This window comes from Muntiacus reevesi, chromosome 2 (genome assembly GCF_963930625.1).
Source record: "Muntiacus reevesi chromosome 2, mMunRee1.1, whole genome shotgun sequence".
Classification (NCBI taxonomy): domain Eukaryota; kingdom Metazoa; phylum Chordata; class Mammalia; order Artiodactyla; family Cervidae; genus Muntiacus; species Muntiacus reevesi.
Window position 1 is genome coordinate 145,865,551 of NC_089250.1, and position 20,753 is coordinate 145,886,303.

Consider the following 20,753-nt stretch of genomic DNA (forward strand, 5'->3'; position numbering starts at 1 on the left):
TCTCATGCGTTTCTCCTTTATGATGCCATCCCTTTCTCTGTTGGTTTGGCATGCCTTTTTCATTTCAATTCTAGTTATTTTCTGTGTAAATATTTATGTTTGTACTCATTTGTTGAGAAAAACTTAGCCTTTAAATGGACAGCTCGTGTATAAACGATTAATAAAAAGCAAACATGTAAAAATCTGTTTAGCCTGAGGTTAATAAAACTGCAATGTAGCAAGTGTTGAAATGTGATTGGCAACTTCAGATCCAATAATGCTACTTCTTTAACAATCTGACAATGTTAAATCAATTGAAATAAATTTTTCCTATCAAAATTTACTCATTGGATAATCTAACCAAGTGTACATGTGTTTTTGTTTTTTTTTTCCTTCTGGACGTCTAGCTTTTTCTTCATAAATCAATAGAAGTGGTTCAACAGTTCTAAAAGTCAAAAAGGGACTGGAGTTGGGACAGGGAAGTAACTATAAGCTTGAGTGCTAGCTCTCTGCAGTTGGTAAATTTATCAGTCTGCTCCAAACGCTCCAAAATAAAATTTTTCTTCCATTAGTTTTAAAACCACTCAATTTCATTTTAATACTCTCCAATTAACTGCAGAGAAATCAACAAGGAACAGTGTCAAGCGTCAAATACGTCACAAAATTTACGTATTTGGGAAAGCTTTATTCTGGCCTGAAGAGAAAAAGCTAGCCCCAAATTGATGGTCTCTTTCCCTTTTTAATCTACTCCAAACTGAGATTAAGGCCTTTGCTTCTGGTGTGGTCATATGCAAAGGAAGGTGGCAACAGGTCCGAAGTAAATACTAAGGATCCGGCAGCAAATCTGCCTCCACCAACACGTACTGAACAGGAGGCTGGCTATCACCAACAACCAGACCTTGCAGAACCCTCAGCAAATAAAAAACTCGGGACTGCAGAAGCGCGCCCGACACGCAGACACCGAGACTGCTTAAAATACACCAGACATCCCTTCCAGGCGGCACCTCTTTGTGTCCGGGGATTTACACCCTTACCCCCCAGAGGCCCTCACACCGCGAAGAACAGGAGAGCTAGGCTACCATCTCCCCTGGTACCGACAGCGCGACCTCAAAGACAGCAGCGCTGGCCCTTCTCCCCGCTTCTAGCTGGGCACTGGTGAACCCCACTTTCCTGCGGCACTGGGAGGCCGATTCCTTGGGAAGATTTAATCCTGCGTGCAGAAGCTGCTCTCCGCAGCTCCTAGGATCCGCCCTCATCCCAATCCCCAGAGTAATGATGGAGCCCTGGCTGCGTATCGCGACAACCCAGCACCCTTCCAGACCCTTCCCCTAGTTTCGGACAGGTTGCAAGTCTCGCCTTCCTCCCCAGGCCCAGATTCCCTCCAGGGCCCACACTCGGGGCTCCCTGCCGCCCCCCGAAACCAATCCAGGACCCGGACATCAAGCTGAGCGCCAGTCCGTTCCCTCCTATCTTTAAGCGCGGTGGCCTCCCTTGGGCCAGGGGGAGGGAGGCAGGTGACCGACCAGATCCAGAGGGACCCAGGCCCCCACACTCACCATCCTCCCGCCGAGTCCCTCCTCCTCCTCCTCCTGCCTCCCCCGTTACCAGGGGCAACTGCTACGGCGCCGCCCCCGACGTCCCCCGTACGCACGGCGGAGGAGCAAAGCAGCAGGACGGGGCGGGGTCCAGCTCCTCTTTCCCCAATGTGCGCAAGCGCGCCAATGTGCCCTCCCACTGCGCAGGCGGGCTGCTGGAGCGGCCGGAGAAGGCGGCAGGCTGCAGAGACCTGGGGAATGGTGAAACCTCGCCCACGTGGCTGGCGGGGGCCACCCGGCTCGTGATTGGCCCAGAGGGAGGGCGTGAGGGCGGGGCGAGGGGAGGTTCCCGGGCGGAGGCCAGAAGTGCATCCTGGCCTGGCTGCCAAAGCGCGCTGCTTCTGGAAGCAGCTGTGTCAGTGCGTTTCTCCCGGGACCAGGTAAGGATCTTGAGAGGAGGCCTCCTGCAACATCTACCTGTGCCAGGTTTTATTCCCTACATCCCAGGAGGGAGTTTGCGTTTCTGTCCTGACTCTGCCCAGGCGAGCCTGCAGCGCGGGCTGGGCTTCCACCTGCCAAAGCCACGTGGCAAGAGAAGGAGCTACCTGTGGACCTCTTTATGGTCTCCAGTACCTTCGTGTGCCAGGCTGAGGAACGGGGGCGTCATGGGTTGCGCACCCGTCTCCACACATCTGTGTTAGAATCCGGGCTGGAGGAGTCCTCGTGGTGGGAGGCTGCCTACAGGAGGGCAAGAAGCTGCCTGAGGACTGGCCGTGAGGGCTGGGATGAGCTGATCGCTTACGGGGGTGAAAGGCGTTTGGGATGGATGGCTTTGCTGAACTAAGTTGGGTCGGCGCGCCGCCTGCAGCCCTGAAGGAGGCAAAAATGGGCCTCCACTTCTAGGCAAGAAAGAGTGAGATTCTGGGTGCTATTTCCCACCCCTTCCCCGTGCAGAGGACAGGAAGAAGAGTTACCATATTTGTGCCAGGTCCTAGTCTAGACTCTGGAGACACAGCAGGGAGCTCAATCTGCCCTCATGGAAGTTACATCCTTCCTAGTGAGATGCTTTTCATACAAGATTTCATTTCATTCTCACAGCCCTAGAAATTGGTTATTTAAAGGGTTAAGAGTGAGGACTTGAATCCAGTACTTTCTGACACTTGAGGAATTATTATTTTTGGCCGCTCCTTGCGTGGCATGTGGGGATCTTTGCTCCCCAACCAGGGATTGAACCTGTGCCGTTGCAGTGGAAGCAGTCTTAACCACTGGAATGCCTGGAAAATCCCTGGGCTTAGCTATTGTTAATAGTTTCCTCCAGATTTGGGGCTTTGCTGCTTTTAAGACCAGCAGGTTTTCAGCCTAGTTAAGATCGTTGTAATGAAGGCAGATTTTCCCTGAATGGTTCTTAACAATTTATGTATTCAAGTCAAGTTTCCACCTATCTCTAGCTTGCTGGTTCTTCTGTGAAAAAGGCAAAGCAGATTTCTCTTCCGAAATTGCTTGGAGTCTAACATCATGGCTGCCAGGGAGTCATTTGATTGTACATAGGCATATACTACCAGGGTCTGCTGGTTTAATTATTAGTCTCATTCTCCGAGTTGAGCTAGGTAGCCTTGACACCAGCCCTTGACATCTCAGTGGACTTTGTGTTTGAACTGCTTGAGTCTTGGACTGCCTTGATCTTCCTCTGATGGGAGTACCAGCGATAATGTTTTGTTTTTTTCCCCTAGTAGGGGATTCAAATAGGAGATCTTGGGTGCTTCCCCGCCCTTGCAAAAGGACACTCTAGAAGAATTTGGAAAGCCTGTTTCCCAAATTCTGGTACTGTCTGCTTGAGAAAATCAGCTCTCCCTGGAAGGACGAGCATTGCTTAAGGAGAGTTAGTAGGTTATATAATTTTTAAAATATTTTCCCTTCTTCCCTCCTTTTCTCTCTTGAGACAAGCACCTTTCAATGGATAAGAGGACCCATCTAGGTGACTCTAAGCCTTGTGACTTTGTGGTCTCTCTCTCTCTTTTTTTTGTCCACTCTGCACTGCCCCCTTGGCAGTGAAGGGTGGAGTCCTAACCGTTGGACCGTCAAGGAATTCCTGTCTAAGGTTTATAACCTTGGGAAAATACAGCCCTAGCTGTTATCAGATTTTTGGATAAATAAGACTACATCTGTTTCCTGCTCACATTTGTATCTGCCACAGTGCAGGACCATGTGTGCCATAAACGCTCACCACGCTAGCTCAATGTGTGGGAACCTCCTTGGCATCAGTTTCTTCATCTGTAAGCTGAGATCTTGGATCCCTAATGTTTTTGAGCTGTGACATTCTCTAATCCTGGAAGGAAAGGGAAGTATTGGTCAGTCACCTGTTTGATTTCCACCTCTCCCCCATTCCCTGTAGTGGAACCCTGGATATCATAGTCACCTTTTTAGGAAGTATTAGATATGGCTTGTGTAGAAAGATGGAGCGTGGACTGCTGAAAACTCAGCGACCAGTAGGACTCAGTATAGGAGGGGTAGACAGTTTGCAGCTTCATGAAACAAAGTCTGTTCTTACTTTTGTAACAAAGGCAGGTTCTGAGTTTGACAAAAAAAGAAAAGATGTGGGGGACATCCTTGATGTCTGGAGAACCCAAGAATAAGTCGGAATGCATTCCGTGCAGGCAGTAAGTGTTTTTAGAGGGCAGATGAGGACTATAGCATGCACCTTACGTCTGTCAGGGGAGGCAGATTTTACACTAATAAAAAGCAAGAAAGTGACAATTACAAAAGTCCCTCGTGCTGCACATGAGGACAAGATACTATGGGATTATGTAACCGAAGGGCTTGAGTTTGCCCTGAAGGAATCACAGAACTGTCCCCTTGGGGGCCAGTGGAATGGGAAAAAATGTTAAGACATAGAATTTAGATTTTTTTTCCTTTTATGTTTTACGTAAGACAGAACAAGGATGTTCCTTGGTAATGAAGGCAAAGATTCTTGCATGACTTAGCAAATGATTACCCCTTCATGGTAGAAGTGCTTTCACTGTGAAAGAAAGAGGATTTTCCAATGTTGGATTGTTCAGTTGAGAGTGGAGAGGAATGGCCGAGAAGTGTGTGTGTTGTGTGTGTGTGTGTGTGTGTGTTGAAGGGGAGGCATAACACTGGAACTGTCTCCATCTGGTGCAAGTGTGGGGCTCTATAAGCCAAGGCTTACTGTTTTTCCTTCCTCTAGAATAAAGGGGAACTCTTTCCTCCTCCTGGCTTCAGCTGGGACTGGGTGAAATGCCTTTGGTCTTTGGACCAGCCCCCCTGCAGGAGCCACGTCAGCCTGTCCTTAAAGCACAGAGCCTGGATCTTCTCCTGGGCTCTGGTAGGTGTGAGAGGGGGACGTGTCCCCCACCTTAACAGTCTAAAAGTTGATGTCTGCTTTCGCTCTACCTCTTCTGTTGGATGCTTCTGCCTGCTCCCTCTCTAGTTATGCTCAGATTTTTGATGGGTTACCTCTTAAATATAGTGGTCTTCCTGGGTATTTCCTTGGATCACTGTTCTTCCCAGTCTACATTTTCTCGTTTGAAAACTTTATCTTAAACCACCCCCATGTTGCTCCCTCCCTGTTTTACTTCTAACCCTGGTCTCCGTTCTGGGTTTTAAGCCTAAATAGCCAATTGCTGACTGACTGGACCTCTTCTTTAGCAAATACTCGAGTTGCTTTGCTGGGCATTGAGGCAATGGTGGTGAGCAACATGGACACGACTCCTGGCTTTAAGGAGCTAATGGCCTAGTGGGGGACGGTGGGCATTAATTCAGGTAAAACCAGACTATCACACATGGCATGACTCTGAAGGACAAGTACAGAGCCAGGAGCTCGTGGCAGTGCATGCGAGGGAGGAAGGGCTCCTTCAGAGACTTTTCTGAGCAAAGGTTTCAACCAAGATCTGAGGGGTGGGTAGGTGCTTGTCATTCACACTCTCTGCAGAGCAAAAGGCTACTTTTGGAGGAGGGCAGGGGAGTCCTTGAGATTACTTGCTAATGCACCTTCTTTTAAGGCTGCTATTTATTCTGAGGTGACTTTGCTGTAACTTCCCTTGCAGCTGTAATAACCCATGGGTCTTTACTGAGGTAGTGTCTTGAGTGGAAGTTCCCTTTCATTCTATTATATAATATAAAACATTTATTCTTTATTAGGTCTATGGCTTCCGTCAGCAATATGTTTCCTTTCTCTAATGGGAAATCCTGGCTTTGTTTGCTCAAGTTTGTGAGTGCCTTGGATCTACATGATTGTATAACTCAAGAAGATTGCCTTTATTTTTTGATTACTTTCTTTTGGCCACACTACGTGGCATGCGGGATCTGGGTTCTCCAACCAAGGATCGAACTTGCACCCCCTGCAGTGGAAGTGTGATCTTAAACTGGACCACCAGGGAAGTCCACCTCACTTTTTTTTAAAAAAAACATGTTAACCACTATCATTTTCACTTTATATACTTTGGCACAGAATTATTACAAAAGTTACTTCTGTAACTTAAAGTTTTCAGAATGAGAAAAACAAATGGCCAAAAACATGCATAGATGCTTAATCTCATTAAGAATCAAGAAAATACAATTTAGGAGCTTCTCTGATGGTCCAGTGGTTTAGATTCTGTACTTCCACTGCAGGGGGCACAGGTTCGATTCCTAGTAAGGGAACTAAGATCCAACATGTTACACAGTGCTGCCAAAAAATTTTTTTTAAATACATTTTAAAAAGAAATATAAATGAAAATAACAATATTATTTCTGCCCATCATATTGGAAAGGAAGAAAAGATTTATTTATCCATTTTGGTAAAAGTTTGACTAAAGGAGCATTATCATATACAACTGGTGGAAAAATCAATTTGAATTATATTTATAAAGATTTCATTTAAAACATGTACGTCCTTTGATCCAGCAATTTCACTTCTAGAAATCTATCTTAAAGGTATAGTTGTGGCATTTCCATGATGGTCCAGTGGTTAAGACTACACTTCCAATTCAGGGGGCGCAGATTTGATCCCTGGTTGGGGAGGGAACTAAGGGGTTTCCCAGGGGGTGCTAGTGGTAAAGAACCTGCCTGCCAGTGCAGGAGACATAAGAGATGCGGATTTGATCCCTGGGTCGGGAAGACTCCCTGGAGGAGGGCATGGCAACCCATTCAGTATTCTTACCTGGAGAGTCCCGCAGACAGAGGAGCCTGGTGGGTTACAGGTCATGGGGTTTGCAAAGAGTCAGACATGACTGAAGCAACTTAGCATGTACACCAGGGAACTAAGTTCCCACATGATGCAGTCAAAAAAAAAAAAAAAAAAAGATATAGTTGCCATATACACAAAGTAATGTGTATAAGGATACTCTCAGCAGTGAAAAATTGAGAATAACCCAAATGTCTACCAAAGGATGAAATTAAGGCACATGGAATAGTATGTAATAATTAAAGAGTGAGATGGAGCTGTATATATAAAATGGGGAATTCTCTAAGATGTGAAGCAAAAAAATAAGTTGTGTATCAGTGCCAGTTAGTTTATTGCTCCTTAGCTCCAAATCTACCCTTCTTCATCGGGTCTTGTGATCCTGGACATTGTAAACCTTTTTCCTTTGCACTCTGATATGATTTTAAGCCTACCAGTAGAGGGCGCTGGAGAAGCACCGATGAGGAAGAGGTAGTCTTCCCGGTGCCTGGGTGCTTGCCTCCTGTCAAGTTTCAACAACATCCTACCTGGCAGCGTCCAGTTGAGTTCCCTCAGCATCCCGGTACACAGCTTCCCAGAATCTCAGTGGCTTCCTGGTGAGTTTCATCAGCCCTCCGACTCAGCGTTCCAGCTCATCCAGTTTCCTGCCTGCCAGCCCTTCGGGGGCAGCATCTCAGCAAACTTTGAAGAAGACTGCTCAAGGCATGCCTGTGAACTTGTAATTCAATATATATGGAAGATTCTCAGGTGATTTTTTTTTTCCAAGAAAAAAAGACAAATGATATAGTAGAAGAAGATATAGAAGTTAAGGTTCAAAATTATTCCTTAAGAAAACAAACAAACAGAGGAGCAGGTACTATTTAGTGAAGAGGGAGAGGAAGAGCATCCTGGACCAGCATTTGCAAAGAAGCAGCATGAGGACTTCCCTGGTGGCTCAGACGGTAAAGTGTCTGCCTACTGCAGGAGACCCGGGTTCACTCCCTGGGTTGGGAAGATCTCTTAGAGAAGGAAATGGCAACTCACTCCGGTATTCTGGCCTGGAAAATCCCATGGACAGAGGACCCTGGTAGGCTACAGTCCATGGGGTCGCAGAGTTGGACACGACTGAGCAGCTTCACTTTCTGAGACAGATGGCAGCCTCTTGCGTTTGAGGAAGTCTCGTAGCACTTGAAACTCAACATGAGGAAACTCTAACTCAATGTTTTCTCCCTTAAAGCCAGTTTTTCTGTATTCTCAGCATGTTACTGTCCCAGTCAGAAACCCTATCGCTCTAGGCATTGTGATGACCAGAGGAACTCACCAGGACTCCCTCTCTGCTCTGCTTCCAGTTTGAGGGGCTGCTGAGGGAGATGTAATCACTTTGTAACATCCACACGCCTTCTTTTGGTTATTAGACCAAATGCTGTTTCACATACTGTGGAGAAGGGAATCTTACAAATGTAATTAAAGTCCCTAATTGGTTGGCTTTGAGTTAATCTAAGGGGAGATTATCCTGGGTGGCCTGACTTAATCAGATGGAATCCCTTTAAAAAAGGGCTGGGCCCCCTCCAACCTGAGGTTAGGAATTCTAAGAGGTAAGTAGACAGCCAGGTAGGTAGATCTCCTATTGATTCTGTTTCTGTGGTTGAGGTCTGACTGATAGAATTCCTGCTATACCCAACCACTTGGCACATCCTCAGATTTGGCTGCTTTAAAAGCTTCTCTGCTTTTGGTCTTCCTTCCAGATCTGGTGCATCTGGGTTCACTTGAGCCCCATTTCTTTTTGCCTGGATTATTGGGGGTTCCCTTCCAGTTGGTCTCAGCATCCTCTGAGGTCTTGCCACACCCTGTTTACTTCCATGTAATTGCCTAGACTGTTTTTTCTAAACTACACATCTAATCTTATCACTCTTCCTGAAATTTGTTAGTGACTTCCTGAAACTTTCAGGCAGAAGTTCAAAAGCCATAGCTTTTTTGCATGACTCTATTTTTTTCTCCTCTCTGGCATATAGATCATACGTCTTTTGAAAATATTTTTTAGTGGTTGCCCTAAAGTTTGCCGTATATATTTACAACTTGTCCAAGCCCACTTTCAAATTATACTGTCCCATATCACGGGTAGTCCAAGTACCTTAGAGTCTTCCTAGCTTCTCCATCCCATCTATTATAGCATTGTTGTCATTCCTTCTTTTTTTTTTGTTTAAAGTAAAGATTTATTTATTTTATTTTTGGCTGCAGTACAGGCTTTCTCTGGTTGTGACAAGCAGGGGCTACTCTAGCTGTGGTGCGCTGACTCCTTATTGCTGCGCCATTGTGGAGCACGGGCTATAAGGCATGCGGGCTCAGTAGTTAACAGCGCATGGGCTTAGTTGCCCCACAGCATGTGGGGTCTTCCCTTAGCAGGGATTGAACCTGTATCCTCTGCATTAGCAGGGGGACTTTTAACCACTGGACCACCAGGGAAACTCCCATTCAGTTTTTCAAAAATATGCATTTATTTATTTATTCAGCTGTACTGGGTCTTCATTGTGGCATGTGGATCTTTAGTTGCACCATGTGGGATCTTTAGTTGTGGCATTCAGGACTTTTCATTGTGAAATACAAACTCTTAGTGGCATGTGGGCAGGAAACAAACACAGGCTTCCTGACGTGGGAGCCCAGGAGTCTTAGTCACTGGACCACCAGGGAAGACCCCCCATTTCCGTCTTTATCTGTGACTGTTTCTACTTTCGATGTGACCCCATGCCTTTTCTCCTGCAGAATGATCTCTCCTACCTTCTGGGGCTTCACCCACATTCCACTTCTTTTGGGAAGCCCCCCCTTGATTTTTGTGACCCCGTCCCCAACTCAGCTTCCTCTTATCTTGTGCTTATTGTAGCCGTCCGTGTTATCTGCTGTTCCACAGGTGGGCCCTTGTTCCCCAGTCAGACTCAGCTCCCCAAGGACAGACCCTGTGTTGTCCCTTCCCCCTTCCTTGCCCCCTGCATGATCATGCCCTGGGCTGGCCACTAGCAGGCACTCAGGAAACATTTGGTGTCCAGTGACCCAGATGAGTGACAGTTCACTGGGCTCTTCCTGATCTGAGTGAGGCGATGCTAGCGGCTGGGGTGAGCTGTCTGTCTCCCATAGTGGGAGGTGCTCAGGCCTCTGGGGAAGGTTTTGATTCGGGGGACAGTCCTCATTTTCCCTCTGTTCTGAAGTTCACAATTTTGTGTATGGGCAGGATGGAGGCTGACCTGTCTGACTTTAACATCGATGCCCCCCGTTGGGACCAGTGCACTTTCCTGGGGCGGGTGAAGCACTTCTTCAATATCACGGACCCCCGCACAGTCCTGGTACCAGAGCGGGAGCTGGACTGGGCCAAAGTGATGGTGGAGCAGAGCAGGTGAGCGGCTGGGGGACGGGCCAGGGCAGCATCGGTGGGTGCCCTAGGGGAGAGGTGGAAATGGAAGATGAGGGGATAGGCAGAGAGCTCAGGGAGGTGGGGGAGCCAAGAGCAGGATGACTCAGGGCTGAGGTTGGGAGGTAACACCCGCCTATTGTCTTTGGGTGACAGGATGGGGACTGTGCCTCCGGGCACCCAGGTGGAGCAGCTTTTCTATGCTAAGAAGCTGTACGACTCGGCCTTCCACCCTGACACTGGGGACAAGATGAACGTCATTGGGCGGATGTCCTTCCAGGTCCCCGGCGGCATGATCATCACGGGCTTCATGCTCCAGTTCTACAGGTGCGACTGGGGAGCAAGGCAGTGCCAGGGGCGCCACTTAGACCTGCTAGGGAGGGAGCCATAGTAGGATAATAGTAATAGCCGTCTTTACTGATTCCTTACCGGATACCAGACACTGTGTTCAATTGTTCGCATGTATCACCTCATTTAATCTCAGCAGCCCTACAGAGAAGTACTGTTTTCATTTTCATTTTACAGATGAAGAACTGCAGTTCTAGAGAGGTTAATGTAACTTGCCCATGAGCACCAGCCAGGAAGTAGTGGTGCCTGGCTATATGAACTGAGGCAGTTCTCTCTAGGACACTCAATGACTGAACTCTTCTACTCCTTTAAAAAGTACTTATTGAACAATGAATTTAGTGTATTTTTATAATATAATATCCAAAAAATTAAGAAATGGGAAGATACCTTCAGCCCAGTTGGAGAGAGACCTTCTCTGTTCCCCTTCCTCTTTTCCCTCCGCCTCTTCCCTCCCTAACACATTCGGTTAGCCAATTGTTGAGCCTGACCTTGGGCCAGGTAGAAAGTAAAAGTGTTAGTCGCTCAGCTGTGTCCGACTCTTTGTGACCTCATGGACTGTAGCTCACCAGGCTCCTCTGTCCATAGAATTCTCCACGCAAGAATACTGGAGTGGGTTGCCATGCCCTCTTCCAGGGGATCTTCCTGACCTGAGGATCAAACCTGGGTCTCCCACATTGCAGGCAGATTCTTTACTGTCTGAGCCACCAGCGAAGCCCACCCCTCAAGGAGCACCCAGTTTTGTTGAGACCAAGAAGGAAACAGTTACAGTCTAGCTTTCCAGGTGGTAGGCTGGGGGCAGAATATGGGGTGGTGGGAGCAGACATCATAGAATGACTAACTGTCTCAGGAAGGACAGGGGAAGGGTCAGGAAGGTTCCAAGGAAGAAGAGATCTCTCCAGAGAGCAGGATTCAGCCGTATACCAAGAGGCTGGGGGTGTGGATGTTCCAGGCAGAGGGGCAACCTGTGCAGAAGAGCAGGTACAGCAGACAGCATGGGAATGGCCTGGGGAGTGGCAGGTTTGATTGGTGTCCCCAAGCCGTCCTCCCATCCTCTTCCTGCCTCCCTCCGCCTCTCTCCTGGTAGGACGATGCCAGCAGTGATCTTCTGGCAGTGGGTGAACCAGTCCTTCAATGCCTTAGTCAACTACACCAACAGGAATGCGGCTTCCCCTACATCGGTCAGGTAGGAGGCCTGAACCCCTGCTATCTGTGTGGGCCTGGAGCTGTCTTCTTGCCTTGGGGGGAACAGCCTTTCTTAAGGGGTTCCAGGGCTGGCTGTCCTCCCTGGGTAGGACCTGCCCTGGGTGAGTGACCTGGTCTCTCTTTTCAGGGTTTGGAAGTACTAGGTGGACTAGGAGAGTATCTTCTTCCTAGATGAATTCAACATTCACTCATTCATTCATGCTACCAATATGTCTAGGGTGTGTATTAGGTGTTGGACAGGGTCCTAGGGGCAGGGGATACATTTGAGTAAGACATGTGTGGTCTCTGGAGTTTAAGGTCTTTTTAGGAAAATAAGCATAATGATCTCAGTCTGTGATAGCTGCCATTAAGGAAATAAACAGATGACATGCTGGAGAGCAGCAGAAGGGCGTCTGTACAGGTAGGCCAGTCAGGGAAGTCCTTTCTGCAGAGCTGATGTTTCAGCTGAGTTTCGAAAGGTAAGGATTTAGCCATGCAAGAGCCCAGGGAAAGATTCCCAGGAGAGGGAGTGGCAGCATGCAGAGGTTCTGAGCAGGCAGGCACTTGGTGTGTTTAATGTACTGAAAGGAGCATCTGAGTGAGTTGGAGGGAGATCCCAAGCTGAAGCCGAGGTTTTCAGGCATGAAGCCACATTTCCAGCCTTCATCACTCAAGTTTTGGTCCTGCCCTCAGCCACTTGGAGTCCCCACTCCCAAACATCTCTCTCCTCCACTAGGCAGATGGCTGTTTCCTACATCACAGCCACAACCACCGCAGTGGCCACTGCTGTGGGCATGAACATGTTGACAAAGGTACAGTCTGGGGCTGCTATGGACGTGGTGGTCATGAGGGGGCAGCAAAGTCCTAGGGAAAACTTTTTTTTTTTCCAGGTATGGGTGGTTTCCCAGACTGGAAGAGTTGGGTTTGGGTCAGAGCCTAACCAAGTAGTGGGAAGTTCAGCAGGGCTGTCCCACGTTGGTTTTTCTCCGGCCTTTGAGGGAATTTGGGTTCCCTGACTGGGTGTCAGGATATGTGGCGGTAGTAAGGTCTGATTTCATATTTTATCGTCCTAAAGCCCCTTCCACCCCCATCTTCCTCCCCCACAGAGAGCCCCGCCCCTGGTGGGCCGCTGGGTGCCCTTTGCTGCTGTGGCCGCAGCTAACTGTGTCAACATCCCGATGATGCGCCAGCAGTAAGTACAGGGATCCCTTTTCCTCCCTGTAAACCGCAAGGTCAGCAGGGACAGGGCAGGCAGCCAAGGCAATGGGTGGCTTTGGTGGCTGAGGTGGGGGTGGGGAGGGCGCATCCGAGGATCGGTGGCTCCGGTAGTGATGGCTGCAGGAGTGGCAGGTGACCTGGGTTTTGTCTGTGATGAGTGCTGTGGGAGTTATTCTCTGGATGGATTTGGAGGTTTAGCATGGACCTGCGGGGTTTGGCACCAGCTCACGTCCTTTCAACTACAACTGTATTTAAGTCGTGAACTTGGCCTACTTCCAGAGCCCTGGGGATGGCTCACAGAATGAAATGCAGCAGAGCGAGGTATCCAAAGATAAAACAGAACCAAGAGGCTCTGAGGGAAGCCAGAGGGGTAGATAGATGTTTTCCAGCTGCCAGGCTCTAAGCTTCACAGCAGGAAAGGGGAAAGGAGAAACCCACTGTGTCTCACAACTCTTGCTCCTTGACTAGAGAAAGCAAAGATATTCCCCTGCCACAAAATTTAATGATGTAATCGATGTAAAGCACTCAAAATAGCACCTAGAATGTAATATTAAGCATTAGCTGCTGTTCCCACAGTTGCCATCGATGCCTTCCAGGTCATCACCGATGTCATAAGGCACATTTTCTTAGGACCAGTAGTCAATGGAAAGTGATCACACAATCACCCTTGTAGAAAGAGCACACGGTAGAACAGCCGTGTGTGCTCTCTACTGGACTCCTCTTCCCCTCCCCCATCCAGTTGCTCCTTCCAACGAATGAATGAGTCCCCACCACCACCCACCTGGTCTTGGATGCAGTGCTGGCTTGAATATAACAACCAGAGCGGCTCATGTTTGTGAATGGGTCATGGAGTCAGGCACTGGACCCAGCACTTGGCAGGCATCATCCCGTTTAATCCTCACTGAATCCTATAAAGTGGGCACTGGGATTATCCCCATTTTGCAGATGAGGGTAACTGTGTCTTTAGAAGGACTAGGGAACTTGCTCAGGAGCATACACTTGCTCTGCAGCTTCCAGATCCAGCCTGGGCAGCCGGGACCTGGCACTTGCTCTCTGAGCCTTTCCCCTAGATATCTGCGGTATCACTCTCTGGAGTGGGGAAGGCCGCTCCAAGGGCCAGGCTGCAGGAGGTGGCTTCCTAGAGCTGGAATGCCCTGGCCCCGGTCCCCTGGTGTGTCACATCGCTGGCGGGCTTCCAACACACCCCTTTCCCGTGTCCAGCACCTCCTGTCTGTGTTTAGGGAACTCATCCAGGGAATCTGTGTGAAGGACAGGAACCACAATGAGATCGGTCATTCCCGGGTGAGCAGAGGCCTGCCCTGGGGGTGGGGGGAGGGAGTTCCCTCTCAGACCCTGTCCTGTTCTTAGCACTCAGAGCAGGCCTGGGCTAAAAACCTTTTCCCTAGCACCATCCTCCTTCCTCATCGATCTTCCCTCCATATCTCTGTTCATGTCATTTCTGGTCCTGAAGCCATAAGAATGTGACTGGGTGGGAGAGAGTCAGGTATGGTCACTTAACCCCTGACAGGTCCATCCCTTCCCCTTTACCAGCTCAGACTGACCATGTCTCTGACCCTGGCCCAGCCCTCTGATGCAGCCTGTGGACTCCGCATGAAGTCATAACTGACAGCTTACTTTTTTCTGTCCTCAGAGAGCTGCAGCCATAGGCATCACCCAAGTGGTTATTTCTCGGATCACCATGGCAGCCCCTGGCATGAGTAAGATGGGGAAGCCCTCCCATCCTGGGGGACCCTGGCTCATGTGATGGAGACCTCAGCCACACTTGGGGTGGGGGGTGGGACCCCAGCCTCTATAGGCATTCCTCTCAAACTGGTTTGCTTGAGTGTTGAGAGCCACTGGAGAGTCACACCGTAAATCCTGGAATGTCAGTTAATCAGAGATTTGGTGGAGAAAGTTGTTTTCATTTAACAAATATTTCTTAAGTTCCTTCAATGTGTTGGGGAGATATAATGGTAGAGAAAATAAGTTCCCTGCATTGGTTTTGCCTCCAGCAGGGACAGGTTACAGAGCAGGATACAAAACTTGCTTCAAAGATGGTTGGTTGTGAGAAGGGTGTTCTGGGTCCATGGTACCCATCCTCCTATGGTTATAGGACTGCAGGTCGAGGAGTCAGGGAAGCATCTTCTTCTGGTACTTGGGGGAGAAGTGGGTGTGGCCATGCCTATATATTCTTCTCCCCAATGAAAAGTATTTTCTGGAACTTCTGGGTAAGGAGGGGGAACCACTCAGTCTGTGATCTGACTTCAGAAGGGGAAGTGTCACAGCCTTTTCCCTGCCTCTTCCAGTTCTGCTGCCGGTCCTCATGGAAAGACTGGAGAAGCTGCGCTTCGTGCAGGTGAGTGGACTCTCCTTTGCACCTTCACTGCCCGGAGCCCCAACCACACCCGTGCTGGGGATCCCTGACCTTCTCACCCTTCCATCTCGTTCCCATCCCCACACCGCACTCCAGGAAGGCCCCTCCCAGTGTCCTGGCTGCCCGAATCTCAGCCTTGTCTGCTAAGAGCAAGGAGACTCTCACCTCCGCTGCAGAGCCAGGGTTTCCTGCCTGTGGGTTTCTAGCTGGCTTGCCGATGTGGGGTTCACCTCGAAGTATGTAAGTCCCACGTGGGTCTGTCTTTTGTCTTGTTTCTGCACAGAGAGTCCGGGTTCTGCACGCCCCTTTGCAGGTTCTGCTCTCCGGCTGCTTGTGAGTAACGTGTTTTCTCAGTTGGCGTCTGTGGTGGGGCAGCCAAGATCTACTTCCTGTGTCACCCATGTGGGAAGACATGTACCTCCTTTACCTGACTTCAAAAGCACCCAGGCTTGAACACCTGTGGCCCCTCTGACTCGTCCCATCTTTCCAAGGGCGCTGCGCTGGCCCTGTGCACACACCAGGGTGGAAAGCAGAACCCTTGGGTGTCCTCTATCCCCACGGTCTCCCCTCCAACCTTAGGTCTGCAGTAGTTTTAGAGAAGAGACAAAAATGATAAGATCATCCAACCACAAAAGAGAAATAAAAATTATGTGAAGTGACAGGGGGCTCAGCTCACACCAGTGGTGAATTTACACAGTATTACATGTCATCTGGGCTTCCCAGGTGGCACTAGTGGTGAAGGACCTGCCTGCCAGTGCAGGAGACTTAAGAGATACGGGTTCAATCCCTGGGTCGGGAAGGTCCCCTGGAGGGGAGGGCATGGCAACCCACTCCAGTATTCTTGCTTGGAGAATCCCATGGACAGAGGAGCCTGGTGGGCTACAGTCCATAGGATCGCAAAAAGTTGGACATGACTGAAGTGACTTAGCATGCACACGTCAGTTATACCTCAATATATCCGAATATGGTGAGATGTGAAAAATGACACAGCCTGGGCCTGTCACGCATCCCAGCCTCGCACAGGAGGAAAACACCATGACTCCCGGCAGTGGTCTTAGGTGCCTGCCCTGGACTGGACAAGTCCCAGCATTCATCATGCTTTGTGAAGCCATGAGCTAATGACCACAACCTAAGCTCGTGTATTGGATGTTTCCTGTGTGCCCCCACTGTGCTGATGTTTCCTGTCTATAATTTCACCTGATTCCCTGAGCCCTCGAGGTATACATACTGTCAGCGTCTCCTTTCTCAGATGAAGAGACTTGCCCAAGCATCTCTAGTTGGTAATTGCTGGAACTGAGATTGGATCCTTATTAAGTCTAACATTATGTTAGACTGTCTTCTTTTTTTTTTGGCTGTGCAGACTTTTCTCTAGTTGCAGTGAGCAGGGGCTGCTCTCTAGTTGCAGTGCACAAGCTTCTCATGGCGGTGGCTCCTCTTGTTACGGAGCACGGGCTCTAGGGTGAGCGACTCCTGGGCTCTAGAGCACAGGCTCAGTAGTCAGAGGTGCATGGGCTTAGTTCTTCCAAGACATGTGGTATCTTCCCATCAAGGATTGAACCCGTGTCTCCTACGTTGGCTGGCAGATTCTTTACCACTGAACCACCAGGGAAGTCCCCGCCAGACTGTCTTCTGCAAATTGATTTGCCACTGAGGGAATGGTTACCATGGGCTGGATGTGTCCCATGTGTTACCTTGTTTAATCCTCACAGTAACCCTGCCGAGTAGGCACTCTTGCCTTCCCTCTGCTGTCTCAGAGGGAGCTTGCCCCAGATTGCACAGCTAAGAAGTGGCAGAGCTGGGACTTGAACCCAGGTCTATTAGATTCCCAGATTCTGTAAAATATAGTCCTGGGCCCACATCCTCTGAGAACTTGAGAATAAAGATTCAAGCCCTTTCCTGGACCTACTGAATTAGTATTGCGTTTGAGCAAGCTCCTAGAATTCCTTGTGTGCCCCATGAAGTTCCAGAGGCTCTGCCCTCATTGTTCCCCAACAGCCCGGGGGTTCAGCAAGTACAGGAGCCTGGCCCTGAGTTCACATCCCTCCTGCTTTCCCCGAACACCAGAGGGCACCTATGGTCACGAGCGCTGCTGCTCACACTTCCTGGTGTCTCCATTCCCTTCTTCATCTGCCAGAATGACAGGTGGATAGGGGTGAGGGGTGCAGGGGGGCTGGTTTTATCCTGTGCTGGGGTAAGTCTCCAGGTACCTAGAGACCAGAAGAAGGGTTGAAGGGAGAGGAACTTTGGGTTCAGCTCCCCCATCCTTTGGGGAATCTCAGCCATGGGGTGTGGATGAGTCTGTGAGATGCCAGACATCCCCTAATGCTTTGGTTTCTCCTTTCTTCCAGTCTCATCTTCATGGTGCCGGTGGCGTGTGGGCTGTTCCCGCAGCAATGGTATCAGCTGTTCATTACCCACTTGTTTTTACTGAATTGCCTGTCCCTGCTCTTGCTGACCTGCCTGCTGTCCTGAAGAAGAGGGAGGGGCAGGCAGGGCAGCATCTGTCCGGGGACAAGTGTGAACTCTGTCAGTGTGAACTCTGGGCCTCTTGACTCCAGGTGAATGGGAAACCAAAACAGAGCTCCAGGGGGCAGAGGGATTTTGCTCACTCCCAGTGGAGCACAGGCTGCCTTGGAAAGATGGTAGGGGAACAGTAAGAGACTTCCTGTCACTGCTGGTTGAGTTGTTAGATCCATCTCCCATGGCTGGATTTGGTCTTTGAAATTGAACAAGAGGGTAGGTACTCATTCTGGCTGATGTTTGCCGGAGAGTGGATGCCTTGGACCTCTCAGCTTCCCTTGCGTGTCCTGGGAAGGGTGCAGGGGGTGGTTGAGAAGAGATAATGACAAAGGGAAAGGGAAACATTAGACGGGTGTCAGGGGCGGGGGCAGGGTGGCGGAGAGGACTGACTCCAGGAGACTAGATGTAGCCTGAATGGATACAGAGAAGACGCCCGTCTCCCTTCTCCTAGTACTCCCAGCTCAGTAGTCATCTACACCTCTCCTATGTTCCAATCACCGTGCTTGTAATCTTGGAGAAGGTAGAAGTTTGGCACCAGGGAGAATGAAGTCAGAGCTCAACAGAGGTAAAAAGCCAAAAAGTAAAAAGCAACATATTGTGCCCTATAGAAGCCATTTGTAATTCTGATGGAAAAATGGGCAAGGGCTTCTTAGAGGCAGCAACTATGTTGGATTTTATCTCAGGGAAATTTGCTGTCCGTCCAGGTGGCAGGCTCATAACGCCCTTCTCTCTTCTCAGTGAATTGCCGGTTTCCTATCTGGAACCTGAGCTCCAGGACACCATCAAGGCCAAGTACAGAGAACCTGTGCCTTATGTCTACTTCAATAAGGGCCTCTGAAGGCCTCACCCCAGCACGGACCAGTCCACATACCAGCTCACAGAGAACCTGTGTCTTATGTCTGCTTCAATAAGGGCCTCTGAAGGCCTCACCCCAGCACGGACCAGTCTGTACACCAGCTGTGGATTCCTGTGCCTCTTTCCTCTTTGCCGACAGGGCCTGCAGGCCGGCGTGGATTCGGGGGCGAGGGGGTGCAGTGGGAGGATGCCTCATGCTTCTACCCAGGTACCTAGGATTATTGGACTCCAGAGGATAAAAGCGACCAAGGGGAGAGAGGCCAAGGCTTCTATCTGCTCTTCCCGAACCCCCATCTCTTAGAGACCAGGAGCTGAGACCCTCTCAGGGAGAAGGTGCTAGGTCCTGAGGGTGACACTCAAGTAAACCGTTGGGAATAAATTAGGAAACTTGAGATTCTGGTTCCAGCTGGAGTTGATGAAGGGCCCCCTTTCTCTTCCTCCTCATCTGTTCTCAGTCAAGGGCACCCTCCCCGCCAGGAGGGGGTGTGGTTCTGGCTCCTTCAGAAAGAGGGAGGGGAGAGGCTGGGTCACTTTGGACCTCCTCTTTGTTCTTGCCCACTCTCCTCCCCAGGGCCCCCTGGGCAGAAAGCTTCTTTGGGAGTCTTGCTAACCTTGAGAGTTTTTATCAGGCACCCAGGAGTTTTTAGTGCCAACCCTCTCCCCACTCCCAAAAAAAAACAGGACACAGTGAGGCAGCAGAGTTTCATGGTGCTTCAGGCCCTGTCTGTTTACACTGGCTTTGTTCTCCTAAAATCATTATCTGATTCTGCTTCTCTGTGTCTGAAAGATAAAACCACTGACTGAGTAAAAAGGACATAGGTACACATTAACTGCATGTTTCAGTGGGTATAATTTCCTGGCTACCTCCCTTCCTCAGCCCATTGGGTTAAACACCAAAGAAAGACTGGTGTGGACTGAATAGGAAAGGGAAGTTTTATTTGGACGCCTCTGAGAGGAAACCAACCAGGACCAAAGAGCCTTAAAGGACACACGGCCAAGTGTAGCCACTCTCCCTTCCCCGCCAGGGTGCTCTAGGTTATTTTGGAAGCCCCTGAGGGAGAGGGGGCTGCTGTAGCCAACCTGGGGCCAATGTCTTTATGAGTTTTGTCTAGTAGAATTTACTGACTGATCAAAGGGTATCACTGTGAATTGAATACATTTCTTGAAAGACCACAATGAACTGTCTGCACACTGAGTTAATAAAACCTCGATGGAAAGCAAGATCTGTTCTTACTTTGGGCTTGGCATGGAGGAGGGTATCACAACTCTAAGGGGAACCTGTCTGGTGCCCAGAGGCCATTGTTTGTCTCCCTTATTATGGAGGAAAAATCTACCTGCCTTTGCTGGAGGCTCTAGAGTGTTTCCTGGACTGGATGTGTTGCTTGAAGGTGAGAGCTGGCAAACCATGGCTTGAGGGTTCAGGTCTGCCTGTTTTTATGTTCCTGGGAAATAAGAATGGCTTTTAAATTTTTTAAAGGTTGTGAAAAAAGAAGGATGTGTGAGACCCTATGGGGGTGGCATGCAGAACCTAAAATATTTACTATTTGGCCCTCTACACAGTGTCCCCTACTCTGGAGTAATGGTTCCTAAGAAACATGCCTGAGATTCACCTGGAGGGCAGATTATAGGGCCCCCTCCCTAGAATTTCGAATTCTGTGGGGCTGGGATGGAGCCTGTGGATTTGTGTTTCTGGTAATTGTGACGCTGATACTGTTGTTTTGCGGACCACTTTGAAGGACCACTGCTCTGAAGAGAAAGGGCCGCCTCCTTGAGGTCAAAGCACTGACTGCAGTTTGATTTTTCCCCTGTTTAAAAAAATGAAAATACAATTCACAAAACATGAAATTCATCCTTTGAAAGCATACAGTTCAGTGGTTTTTAGCATACTCATAATTTCATACAACTGTCATTATTCTCTAATTCCAGAATATTTTCACTATTCCTGAAAGAAACTCTGTACTCATTAGTAGTCATTCATATACCCTCATCCCCCAGCCCCTGGCAACCTGTCTTCTGTCGCTATGGATTAACCTATTCTGGACATTTCATATAGATGGACTCACACACTATGTGGTCTTCTGTGTCTGACTTCTTTCACTCAGAGTTTTCCAAGTTCAGCTATTCTGTAACATATGCAACTTAACTTTGGCTGATATCTGAGCAGAAAAGCCTATGTCTTTGGAG

The 20,753-nt window shown here is 49.1% G+C and overlaps 2 protein-coding genes across 5 annotated transcripts in view; one reads left to right on the forward strand and one right to left on the reverse strand.

The window, feature by feature from the left end:
• Positions 1–1,674, reverse strand: part of ARL3 (ADP ribosylation factor like GTPase 3) — a 30,333-nt gene extending 28,659 nt beyond the window's left edge. The window contains exon 1 of the mRNA XM_065923229.1: positions 1,536–1,674. Within this exon, the coding sequence (XP_065779301.1) occupies positions 1,536–1,538 (3 nt within the window). The 5' untranslated portion in view covers positions 1,539–1,674. The remainder of the gene's footprint in view (positions 1–1,535) is intronic.
• A 168-nt stretch (positions 1,675–1,842) lies between these two features.
• SFXN2 (sideroflexin 2) lies at positions 1,843–19,904 on the forward strand. Of its 4 annotated transcripts, none has more exons than XM_065923231.1 (12): positions 1,843–1,954; positions 9,896–10,057; positions 10,229–10,399; positions 11,505–11,603; positions 12,339–12,414; positions 12,709–12,794; positions 14,062–14,122; positions 14,472–14,538; positions 15,127–15,176; positions 15,478–15,527; positions 17,543–17,590; positions 18,453–19,902. In XM_065923231.1, the coding sequence occupies exons 2-12, from the start codon at positions 9,897–9,899 to the stop codon at positions 18,550–18,552; spliced, it is 969 nt and encodes a 322-aa protein (XP_065779303.1). In that variant the 5' UTR covers positions 1,843–1,954; position 9,896; the 3' UTR covers positions 18,553–19,902. The 4 variants fall into 4 exon arrangements, with proteins under 4 accessions (XP_065779303.1, XP_065779305.1, XP_065779306.1 ...); XM_065923233.1 differs by lacking the exon at positions 1,843–1,954 and adding an exon at positions 2,411–4,857 and having other exon boundaries at positions 18,453–19,903; XM_065923234.1 differs by lacking the exon at positions 1,843–1,954 and adding an exon at positions 6,646–7,440 and having other exon boundaries at positions 18,453–19,903.
• The last annotated feature ends 849 nt before the right edge of the window (positions 19,905–20,753 follow it).